Genomic DNA, 12500 nt, shown 5'->3' on the forward strand with positions numbered 1-12500 from the left:
TGAGGCGCAGCGTCCACGGCGCCTTCTTCTTCTTGGGCTGCGGTGGAGCGTCGCGCGGCGGAGCCTTGGCCTTGTGGCGGCCACGCTTGGGGAAGGCCAGGGTGCGCAGGCGGCCGCCCCTGGAGGCAGCGGGGCGCCCCTCCACGCCCCCCACGCACTCCACCTGCAGCTGCACCCGCACCCGACACGCGGAGCACCAGTGGCTGCAGCCCCGCCCCGCCCCGCCTCCCGGCCCACAGCTGCACCCGCTGGGGGAGGCGGAGGGATTCACGCCCCCCGGGGTGGACGGCGACTCCGGCCACTGGTGGTGGTGGTGGTGGTGGTGTGGGGGCAGGGACCGGGGCGGCGTGACCACCACGGGGCGGGCCGGGGCGGGGTCAGGGGTGCGTGGGGCAGGGGTGGTGCCGTACAGGGCCGCCGTGGAGGAGAGGCCGCCCCCACAGCTGCAGGAGGCCGCCCCACAGCACCCGCCGGGCCCCACACCTCCCCCGGCAGCCCCCCCCTGCTCCCTCTCCTGCTGCTGCTGCTGCACGCGCTGCCTCACCTGCCTGGGGGAGGCGGGGGAGTCCTGCGGGGCGTCCATGGGGCAGTGGTGGTGGTGGTAGTGGTGGTGGTGATGGTGGTGGCTCGCAGTCTGCCCCATGCTGGCTACCGCAAGCCCCCCATGATGCTGGAGGGGCGGGAGGGCTTCATGGGGTCAGTGGGCCATGGACTGGTGGGGGAGGGGCTGTGGTGGGTGGTGGAGAGGTGTGGCAGCTGTGGTGAAGTGTGGCAGGCTGTGGTGGGCTGTGGCAGGCTGTGGCAGGCTGTGGTGGGCTGTGGCAGGCTGCACGAACACTGTCTTGCCTGCTGTGTTGCTGTGAATGACCTGAAACAACCAGCCAATATTACACACACACACACACACACACACACACACACACACACACACACACACACACACACACAGGCGTTCTGAGACGTCTCCGCCAGTTTTTCTCAGCCCCCCAGCTGCTAACTCTGTACAAGGGCCTTATCCGTCCATGTGTGGAGTATGCTTCACATGTCTGGGGGGGGTTCCACTCATACTGCTCTTCTAGACAGGGTGGAATCAAAAGCTTTTCGTCTCATCAAGTCCTCTCCTCTAAGTGAGTGTCTTCAGCCTCTCTCTCACCGCCGCAGTGTTGCATATCTAGCTGTCTTCTACCGCTATTTTCATGCTAACTGCTCTTCTGATCTTGCTAACTGCATGCCTCCCCTCCTTCCGCGGCCTCGCTGCACAACACTGTCTTCTTTCTCTCACCACTATTCTGTCCACCTCTCTAACGCAAGAGTTAACCAGTATTCTCAATCATTCATCCCTTTCTCTGGTAAACTCTGGAACTCCCTGCCTGCTTCTGTATTTCCACCTTCCTATGACTTGAATTCCTGCAAGAGGGAGGTTTCAACACACTTATTCAACAATTTTTGACCACTGCTTTGACCCTTTTGTGGGACTCACATTTCAGTGGACATTTTTTTATTAGATTTTTGTTGTCCTTGGCCAGTGTCACTCATACAGCAAAACACACACACACGCACACACACAAGAACAACAACAACAACAACAACAACAACAACAACAACAATAATAGTAGTAGTAGTAGTAGTAGTAGTAGTAGTAGTAGTAGTAGTAGTAGTAGTAGTAGTAGTAGTAGCAGTAGTAGTAGTAGTAGCAGCAGTAGTAGTCGTAGTTGTATAATAATAATAATAATAATAATAATAATAATAATAATAATAATAATAATAATAATAATAATAATAATAATAATAATAATTGTGATGAAATTATCACAAGGGACAGGATGAGAGAGAGAGAGAGAGAGAGAGAGAGAGAGAGAGAGAGAGAGAGAGAGAGAGAGAGAGAGAGAGAGAGAGATGGTGTGTCACTGTAAAAACATCCCTCCTTCCTTCCTCTCTCTCTCTCTCTCTCTCTCTCTCTCTCTCTCTCTCTCTCTCTCTCTCTCTCTCTCTCTCTCTCTCTCTCTCAAATTATTCTTTCATTCTTTCTTATCTCTCTATCTTCCTCTTCTTCCTCCTCCTCTTTTTATTCTTCCTCTCTCTCTCTCTTTCTGCAGTAGTAGTAGTAGTAGTAGTAGTAGTAGTAGTAGTAGTAGTAGTAGTAGTAGTAGTAGTAGTAGTAGTAGTAGATGATGATGAAAAAGAAGAAGAAGAAGAAGAAGAAGAAGAAGAAGAAGAAGAAGAAGAAGAAGAAGAAGAACAAGAACAAGAACAAGAAGAAGATGATGAAAATTAAATAGTAGTTCTCTCTCTCTCTCTCTCTCTCTCTCTCTCTCTCTCTCTCTCTCTCTCTCTCTCTCTCTCTCTCTCACAAAGAAAGAAGGAAGTGAAACAGGAAATTGCACACACACACACACACAGAGAGAGAGAGAGAGAGAGAGAGAGAGAGAGAGAGAGAGAGAGAGAGAGAGAGAGAGAGAGAGAGAGAGAGAGAGAGAGAGAGAGAGAGAGAGAGAGAGAGAGAGAGGAAGTTCTTACAGAATGAATGATAGAGAGAGAGAGAGAGAGAGAGAGAGAGAGAGAGAGAGAGAGAGAGAGAGAGAGAGAGAGAGAGAGAGAGAGAAATATCATTAATAGCAATACAACAACAACAACAACAACAACAACAACAACAACAACAATAATAATAATATAAACTATTAGAGAGAGAGAGAGAGAGAGAGAGAGAGAGAGAGAGAGAGAGAGAGAGAGAGAGAGAGAGAGAGAGATAGATAGATAGATAGATAGATAGATAGATAGATAGATAGATAGATAGATAGATAGATAGATAGACAGACAGACAGACAAAACACACACACACACACACACACACACACACACACACACACACACAGACACACAAACACACACAGACAGTACAAGCTCTTATTTTCCTTGTTTTTCCTTTGTTTTCCCTTGCCACGGCGCCTGCCACAACCAGAACACACAGAACAGTCTCCCGCATCTTCTTTGAACATAACAACTTGAACACACCCAAGGACTGCAGTGAAAAATTAATAAATAACATGAACTGTATAAATTTCTCCATTACAGCCATCTTGTTCTTCTCTTCCGGGTCTATCAGTCAAACAAACAAACAAACAAACAAACATTATTCAAACCTAAGTTAATTTGCACTAAAAATTTAAACTCTTTCTCTCTCTCTCTTTCTCTACGAGTCTAAAGTAGTATTAGTAATGGTGGTGGTGGTGGTGGTGGTGGTACCGTACTGAGAGAGAGAGAGAGAGAGAGAGAGAGAGAGAGAGAGAGAGAGAGAGAGAGAGAGAGAGAGAGAGAGAGAGAATCATTTAACTTAAGCCCACCACCACCACCACCACCGCCACCACCACCACCTCCTCCTCCTCCTCTTCTTCTTCCTCTTCCTCCACCTGACCTCCCATTCATTAAACCAAGGCCGTTCATAAACCATATTGTACTTAATCCCACGTAAACCACCATTACTGTGAACTGAATAATCTTTTGTTCTTACACACGCAAAATCCTTCTTCTTTACCTTCTGTGCGCGCGTTGGCGGCTGTGGTGGTGAGGTGAGGTGTGGTAGAAGTGCGGTAGATGTGGTACAAAGCTCCCTCCACCCTCCCTGAACGTCTAAGACTGAATGACTGAAAATGGCTGCGCTACAGGGGTGGTAGCCATGACGTCACATGCTAGGGAATGTAAACAATGGGATTTCTCGCTTTTTCACGCCCTGTCTTCGTGTTTTAAGGGCATTTTTGTTTTTTTGGGGTGTTTTTATTTAGGTTTTTCTCGTGTGTGTTTTGCGTTTTGTTGAGTTCTTAAGGGTTATTAAAGGAACTAGTTTTTTGTGACGTCATTGATTTCTTTTTGGGTCAGCGCAATGTCTCCATCTTGTCGACATCAAGTGAATGTTTATAAATTTGATTTCCCGCGTGTCATAAGTTTGGTATTCCTTTCCATTAATCTTATAATATTTTACTGTTACTTTTTTTATATTCATGTTAGTGATATAATAAGGAGTTAAATAAATTTGCGATATATATTATGGTTCTAATTTATTCTTTATTTCTGCTTTACTTTGTTTATTTATTACATTTACCTCTTATCCCTTATTTCTTTTATTTATTATCAGAGAATGAGAGAGAGAGAGAGAGAGAGAGAGAGAGAGAGAGAGAGAGAGAGAGAGAGAGAGAGAGAGAGAGAGAGAGAGAGAGAGAGAGAGGGGGGGGGGTAGAGAAAGTCCCGTTTTCTACAGTCACCGAAAATAAATAAATAAATAAATAAATAAAACAATATAATGCGCACAATCTAAGTTGTTATAAAAAATTCTAGTATTGCAAAATGAATTATGAATCTTTTTTCTCTTGGCAAGATGGATAACCGAAGCGCTGTTACCAAGTATTTATTTATTTGTTTATTTATTTATTTACCAAGACCTTAGTGATGACCAGCCGGGTTCTCAAGAGTGTTTCTCTTATAATAATGCAGAAATACTGATGTAAATAAAAATGTTTGATATTAATGTTTATAGTGTGTGTGTGTGTGTGTGAGTGTGTAGAGAGAGAGAGAGAGAGAGAGAGAGAGAGACAGAGAGAGAGAGAGAGAGAGAGAGAGAGAGAGAGAGAGAGAGAGAGAGAGAGAGAGAGGCAATAATAAAGACAATAGGAAAAATGAGAGAGAGAGAGAGAGAGAGAGAGAGAGAGAGAGAGAGAGAGAGAGAGAGAGAGAGAGAGAGAGCTTTGATAATAAGGCGCGCAAAACGAGTCTTACAGTTTTTCACTACGGTACAAAACATCCCCGGTGGACCCAAGCTGGTATTTTGAATCACTTTTTCTCAAATTTTCGAGCAGCCACGGCGAAATAACAACAATAATTGCATGAAAATTAAAGAAAATCAAATATAACGTCATTTTTATCCTACATATTTGGAGTTTTAATGCGCAGTTTGGGTAATATTGGCGTTTTAAATAAGGAAGCTGGCGAAAAGATATGAAACACAACGAAAGATAGAGAGAGAAGTGATGACAATGAAACACGAAGCGCCTATTTCAAAATACTATTACTTGGAATAGTATTATTTTCGACTATTATTTACCTATCTATTTAACTGTTAATCTTACCCAACACTATTTTGATTGAGAGAGAGAGAGAGAGAGAGAGAGAGAGAGAGAGAGAGAGAGAGAGAGAGAGAGAGAGAGAGAGAGAGAGAGAGAGAGAGAGAGAGAGAGAGAGAGAGAGAGAGAGAGAGCTTTATTTTTTTTTCTGTATGAGTGACACTGGCCAAGGACAACAAAAATCTAATAAAAAAAATGTCCACTGAAATGTGAGTCCCACAAAAGGGTCAAAGCAGTGGTCAAAAATTGTTGAATAAGTGTGTTGAAACCTCCCTCTTGAAGGAATTCAAGTCATAGGAAGGTGGAAATACAGAAGCAGGCAGGGAGTTCCAGAGTTTACCAGAGAAAGGGATGAATGATTGAGAATACTGGTTAACTCTTGCGTTAGAGAGGTGGACAGAATAGGGGTGAGAGAAAGAAGAAAGTGTTGTGCAGCGAGGCCGCGGAAGGAGGGGAGGCATGCAGTTAGCAAGATCAGAAGAGCAGTTAGCATGAAAATAGCGGTAGAAGACAGCTAGATATGCAACACTGCGGCGGTGAGAGAGAGGCTGAAGACACTAAGTCCCTCCTGAAGGGTTGGACGTCTATGAAAAGACGTGGAAAAGTGCAGGGTGGTATCATCAGCGTAGGAGTGGATAGGACAACAAGTTTGGTTGAGAAGATCATTAATGAATAATAAGAAGAGAGTGGGTGACAGGACAGAACCCTGAGGAACACCACTGTTAATAGATTTAGGAGAAGAACAGTGACCGTCTACCACAGCAGCAATAGAACGGTCACAAAGGAAACTTGAGATGAAGTTACAGAGAGAAGGATAGAAACCGTAGGAGGGTAGTTTGGAAATGAAAGCTTTGTGCCAGACTCTATCAAAAGCTTTCGATATATCCAAGGCAACAGCAAAAGTTTCACCAAAATCTGTAAAAGAGGATGACCAAGACTCAGTAAGGAAAGCCAGAAGATCACCAGTAGAGCGGCCTTGACGGAACCCATACTGGCGATCAGATAGAAGGTTGTCAAGTGATACATGTTTAGCAATCTTCCTGTTGAGGATAGACTCAAAAACTTTAGATAGGCAGGAAGTTAAAGCAATAGGACGGTAGTTTGAGGGATTAGAACGGTCACCCTTTTTAGGAACAGGTTGAATGTAGGCAAACTTCCAGCAAGAAGGAAAGGTAGATGTTGACAGACACAGCTGAAAGAGTTTGAGTAGGCAAGGTGCAAGCACGGAGGCACACTTTCAGAGAACAATGAATGATTAAATGGATAAATAAATAAATATCTAATAAAATAAATTAATAAGTTAAAATACGTGGCTAGCGGACGGGCCTTATAGAAAAAATGATAAAAATGAGAGACAAGAATAGAAAATAAATGAAAATAAGGAATTAAATAAGAAAAAAGAAAAATACTCTCTCTTTCTCCCTACCCCACTCCCTCTCAGCTCATTTTCCTCTTTCGCAGACAAAAAAAAAAAACAAAGACGAGAAAAATAAAAATAAAAATAGAAAGCAAATAAAAATAACAAAGGAAGAAAGAAAAACAAGAAAGATAAATATGCACACTTTCTCTTTCTCTCAGCCCTCTCCTTTTCCTCTACCAAGCACATCTAAATTAAAGTAAAAAGAGAAAAAATCAATAAAAAAAACGAAAAAATAAATAAATAAACAAAAATAAACAAAATACCTCTCCCCTACCCCCCCAACCCCACACTCTCACTCTAGCTAGCGATCGAGCCTCTGCCCACCACCCTCTCCGCTACAGCCTCCCGCCTCGTGTGTGTGTTTAACCCATAGCTCACAAACATGTCCACAGCGCCTCACAGCAGAAAGAAAGTGTGCTACTACTATGACAGTGAGTACATAACAAGCCCTGACAGCCCCACGGACCCTAAAATCACCCCTAAGTTCCCTAAATTCCCTTAAATCTGGATAAGTAGTGTTGTGTGTTTTCAAGGCGAAATTTAAAGATCGACTGTTTGTTGTGATTCAAATTTCTTAGTGATTTTAGGTGTTTTTCGTTACTTTTATGAAGGTATTATATCCCTAACGCACCCTAGTACCCTTAAAGCCCCTGAAGACACCCTTAACCACCCTAAATAGCCCCCAAATCACCCTGAAATAAAGGGCTCTATTTTGAAGGCGTTATTTTATATTTGTAGTGTTCCTTTGCTACTTTTACTAAGATAGCGAGTCCCTAACGCACCCTTACACCCTTGTGGACCCTTAAAGTCACCCTAGATACCTTAAAAACCCTTAAATTTCCCTTAAATTTGAGTAGAGAAATTTTGAAAGATGTCGTTTGCTTAAATTTCCTTTTTTTTCGTATTTTTAGGGTCTTTTTCGTAATTATTGGCCATTGCTCTTGTTCCTCTGAGTTTATAAGTGCTTTTAAGTGCCCCCTATAAGTTAAAAGAGCGTGGGTTTAAGTAATTTAAGTACGTTTTGAAGTTAGGCCCCATGCGTAGTAAGTTTATACCGTAGTTTTTTTATGCATTATTTGTTTATCAGTAATTTTAAGGTTCCCAGGGTGAATTTTAAGGGTGCATCGTGTTCTAAGGTGCGTTTAAGTGTGTGTGCGTGCGGTTAAGTATCCGTAAAGTGCTTGATTATAGTGATTTAAGTGAGTTTATAAGTTGGGGACCATGGGCAGTGCGTGTGTACCGTACTGTCATAGCTAGGGATTCTGTACCGTACCGTGATGATTATTTTATTTGATTTATTTATTTATCTATTTATTTATTTATCCACGGTGACAAAGTGACGTGATGTATTTAAAATTATACCCTTTTCTTTCGTGTCGGCTTTAAAAGAAACGATTTTTTTTTTTCATCTTCTCTTCTCCTCCTCCTCTTCGTTTTCTTCTTCTTCTTCTTCTTTTCTTTATTTCTTTTATCCTCCTTTTGTTTTCTTCTCGTTTCTTTGTTTCTTTCCTCCTCCTCCTCCTCCTCCTCCTCCTCCTCCTCCTCCTCCTATCATTTCAACACAAACACCCCAAAACACCCCAAAAAACACCCCAAAATGTAACCCAACTACCCACAATTCCTCAGGTGACATCGGAAACTACTACTACGGTCAAGGGCATCCAATGAAACCCCACCGTATTCGGATGACTCACAACCTGCTGCTTAACTATGGACTGTACCGTAAGATGGAAATTTATGTGAGTATTTTGAAATCTGAAGAAATAGTCCGGTTGAATTCAGATATTTCCGGTTCTGTGGTCCGGTTTGGCTTGTATTATTGCTGTTTTTTTGTTGTTAGTTAAATTTTCTTGTTTTTTATTGTTTTTGTCTAGTTTATAATTGTTTGTTTGTTTGTTTGTTTATTTTATTAGTGAAATATGACGAAATGTGTGTTTAATTAGATTTTAAATTTTACGTCTTTGTTAAATGATTATAGATACGTCCACTCTCTCTCTCTCTCTCTCTCTCTCTCTCTCTCTCTCTCTCTCTCTCTCTCTCTCTCTCTCTCTCTCACACACACAAACACTTAAAAACACCCACATTTATCACACAAACTTATAAATGAACCCACACCCCCCCCATTACCCCCCATACACCCCCATAACCACCCATACACCCCCCATACCCTCCCTTAATGCCCCTATACCCACTTCTACCCACACAGAGGCCCCATAAAGCCACGCAGGACGAGATGACGAAATTCCATAGCGATGATTATATCCGGTTCATCCGAAGCATCCGGCCGGACAACATGAATGAATACAATAAACAGATGCAGAAGTGTGAGTGTCTTTGGGGGGGTTTGAGGGGGGTTTGGGGGGGCTGGGGTGTGTGTGGGGGTGTGCTGGGGTGTGTGGGTGAGCTGGGGTGTGTGGGGGTGAACTGGGGTGTGTGCTGGGGTGTGTGGGGTGTGTGGGGGGCTGGGGTGTGTGTGGGGTGTGTGTGGGGGTGGGGTGTGTCGGGGTGGGGTGTGTGTGGGGGGGCTGGGATGTGTGGGGGTGTGTGTGAGAGAGAGAGAGAGAGAGAGAGAGAGAGAGAGGTATTTATTTAAAGCTTTATATTACTACTGCTACTATTTCTACTACTACTACTACTACTACTACTACTACTACTACTACTACTATGAAAACAAGCACATTTTTTCACCTGCCCAACTAAAAGCACCACATTTTTCCCTGAGAACACTCAAATACACCCAAAATACACTCAAATACACCCAAAATACACTCAAATACACCCAAAAACACTCAAAACACCCAAATACACCCAAAACCACTCAAAACACACCTAAAAACACTCAAAACACCAAAAAACACTCAAATACACCTAAAAACACTCAAAACACACCCAAAAACACTCAAATACACCTAAAAACACTCAAAACACACCCAAAAACACTCAAATACACCTAAAAACACTCGAAACACACCAAAAAACACTCAAAACACACCAAAAACACTCAAAACACACCAAAAAACACTCAAATTCAACCAAAAACATCCATAAACACCCAAAAAACACCTAAAACACACCAAAAACACCTAAAACACACCAAAAACACTCAAAACACCCAAAAGCACTCAAAAACACTCAAAAACACCCAAAAACACTCAAAACACACCCAAAATACCCAAAAAACACTCAAAACACCAAAAAACACCCAAAACACACAAAAACACCCAAAAACACCCTTAAAACACCCAAAAACACCCACAACTACCCTTACAACCTCCACAACCACCCTCACAACCACAATTTCACCACAGTCAACGTCGGCGAGGACTGCCCAGTGTTTGACGGCCTGTACGAGTTCTGCCAGCTGTCGTCTGGAGGGTCCATCGCAGGGGCTGTGAAATTAAACAAACAGGCGTGTGATATTGCCGTCAACTGGGCTGGCGGGCTGCATCATGCTAAGAAGGTAAGGAGGAGGAGGAGGAGGAGGAGGAGGAGGGTAGAGAGGAGGAGGAGAAAGAAGATGAGGAAAGGAGAGAAGGTTGAGAGAGAAGAGGAAGAGGAGGATGAGGAGGGAGGGGGGGGGTAAAGAGGAGGAGGAGAAAGAAGATGAGGAAAGGAGAGAAGGTTGAGAGAGAAGAGGAAGAGGAGGATGAGGAGGGAGGGAGGGGTAGAGAGGAGGAGGAGAAAGAAGATGAGGAGAGGAGAGAAGGTTGAGAGAGAAGAGGAAGAGGAGGATGAGGGGTAGAGAGGAGGAGGAGAAAGAAGATGAGGAAAGGAGAGAAGGTTGAGAGAGAAGAGGAAGAGGAGGATGAGGGGTAGAGAGGAGGAGGAGAGGAGAGATGAGAGAAGATGAGCTTAACGACCCTAACTCCTCAGTGTGAAGCTTAACGACCCTAACCCCTCAGTGAAGCTTAACGACCCTAAACCCTCAGAGTGAAGCCTAACGACCCTAACCCCTCAGAGTGAAGCCTAACGACCCTAACCCCTCAGAGTGAAGCCTAACGACCCTAACCCCTCAGTGAAGCTTAACGACCTAAACCCCTCAGAGTGAAGCTTAACGACCCTAACCCCTCAGAGTGAAGCCTAACGACCCTAAACCCCTCAGTGTGAAGCTTAACGACCCTAACCCCTCAGAGTGAAGCCTAACGACCCTAACCCCTCAGAGTGAAGCTTAACAACTCTAACCCCTTAGAGTGAAGCTTAACGACCCTAACCCCTCAGAGTGAAGCTTAACGACCCTAAACCCTCAGTGTGAAGCCTAACGACCCTAAACCCTCAGAGTGAAGCTTAACGACCCTCTTAACTCCTCAGAGTGAAGCTTCGGGTTTCTGCTACGTGAACGACATTGTGCTGGCCATCCTGGAACTCCTCAAGTACCACCAGAGGGTCTTGTACATAGATATTGACATCCATCATGGCGACGGTGTTGAGGAAGCCTTCTACACCACCGATCGGGTCATGACAGTGTCGTTCCACAAGTATGGCGAATATTTTCCTGGAACTGGCGATCTGAGGGTGAGTCCGGGGGGTTGAGGGGGTGTTTTGGGTGTGTGTGTGTGTGTGTGTGTGTGTGTGTGTGTGTTTAGGAATATTCTGTGTCTTTCTGTCTGTCTGTGTTTATCTCTCTCTCTCTCTCTCTCTCTCTCTCTCTCTCTCTCTCTCTCTCTCTCTCTCTCTCTCTCTCTCTCTCTCTCTCTCCCCTCACCCTCTCCTCCCCCCCACAGGACATCGGAGCAGGAAAAGGGAAATATTACGCCGTTAATTTTCCACTGAGGGACGGAATTGACGACGAGAGCTACGAGAGCATCTTTGTTCCTATTCTGACAAAGGTAGGTGGTGGTGGTGGTGGTGGTGGTGGTGGTGGTGGTAGTAGTAGTAGTGGTGGTGGTGGTGGTGGTGGTGGTGGTAGTGGTGGTGGTGGTGGTGGTGGTGGTGGTAGTAGTGGTGGTGGTAGTGGTGGTGGTGGTGGTTTGTTTGTTTGTTTGTTTGTAATTTTGTTATTTTCTTTATTTTCTTGTTTGTCTTTAAAAAAACTCTAATTCAGTCTTGATTCCTCGTATTTTTCTCGTTTTTTGTTTGTTTGTTTGTTTGTGGTGGTGGTGGTGGTGGTAGTAGTGGTGGTGGTGGTGGTGGTGGTGGTAGTTTGTTTGTTTGTTTGTTTGTTTTGTCTCCTTAAGTTATAAATAAATTGTCTTTTTTATTATTATTATTATTTTTTTATTTATTTAATTTTTCTTCTTTCAAAAATTGACTATATTTTTTATTGTTTTGTTATTTTCATTATTTTCTTGTTTGTCTTTCAAAAAAACTCACAAAATTCAGTCTTGATTCCTCTTTTATTCTCATTTTTCAATTGTTTGTTTGTTTGTTGGTCAAAAAAAAAAAACAAATGCATCGTTTTCATAATTTTTCATCATTATCTTCACTTTTTGTTTGCCTTTAAAACTCGAATCCTCTATTTTCCTTTCCTTTTCTCTTTCCCTTTCAAAAACCCACAAACATCTTTTTATTAATTCCCCTTACTTATACATATATTTATCTATTTATTTACTTGTACACCAGAAGACCCACAGAGACAAACACTTCCTAACCTAATTTACAACCCCAGAGGTACTTCCCTTGCTCTACATAGGAAGAACAGACACTTAAATATTCACTTAAACCTCCTATGTCTGTCTCAACCCCCCCCACACACCCCAGCGCCCCATTCTCCGAGCCTCGTAAGTAGATGTGTCCGAACCTCGCCTCTTTTCTCCTGTAATTTAAATCTTGTGTTTTTTCAGGTCATGGAGACATACCAGCCGTCCGCGATTGTCCTGCAGTGCGGCGCGGACTCCCTCTCTGGCGACAGGTTAGGCTGCTTCAACCTGACTCTCAAGGGTACGTCACACACACACACACACACACACAGACGCACACAGACGCACACACAGGAGGGACGCAGGGAAGACACAAAAGATACATTGACTAAA

General features: G+C 43.7%; 2 protein-coding genes across 2 annotated transcripts in view; one reads left to right on the forward strand and one right to left on the reverse strand.

Moving 5' to 3' along the window:
• LOC135095583 (uncharacterized) overlaps positions 1-3686 on the reverse strand; it is a 5474-nt gene extending 1788 nt beyond the window's left edge. Inside the window, exons 1-2 of the mRNA XM_063996487.1 lie at positions 3533-3686; positions 1-868 (exon numbers count right to left, since the gene is read on the reverse strand). The exon at positions 1-868 is cut by the window's left edge and continues 1788 nt beyond it. Coding sequence (XP_063852557.1) covers positions 1-643 — 643 coding nt within the window. The 5' untranslated portion in view covers positions 644-868; positions 3533-3686. The remainder of the gene's footprint in view (positions 869-3532) is intronic.
• A 3133-nt stretch (positions 3687-6819) lies between these two features.
• LOC135095562 (histone deacetylase 1-like) overlaps positions 6820-12500 on the forward strand; it is a 7409-nt gene continuing 1728 nt past the window's right edge. Inside the window, exons 1-7 of the mRNA XM_063996460.1 lie at positions 6820-6962; positions 8158-8270; positions 8738-8855; positions 9840-9991; positions 10840-11043; positions 11253-11357; positions 12312-12408. Coding sequence (XP_063852530.1) covers positions 6914-6962; positions 8158-8270; positions 8738-8855; positions 9840-9991; positions 10840-11043; positions 11253-11357; positions 12312-12408 — 838 coding nt within the window. The 5' untranslated portion in view covers positions 6820-6913. The remainder of the gene's footprint in view (positions 6963-8157; positions 8271-8737; positions 8856-9839; positions 9992-10839; positions 11044-11252; positions 11358-12311; positions 12409-12500) is intronic.

This window comes from Scylla paramamosain, chromosome 49, assembly GCF_035594125.1.
Source record: "Scylla paramamosain isolate STU-SP2022 chromosome 49, ASM3559412v1, whole genome shotgun sequence".
Classification (NCBI taxonomy): Eukaryota; Metazoa; Arthropoda; class Malacostraca; order Decapoda; family Portunidae; genus Scylla; species Scylla paramamosain.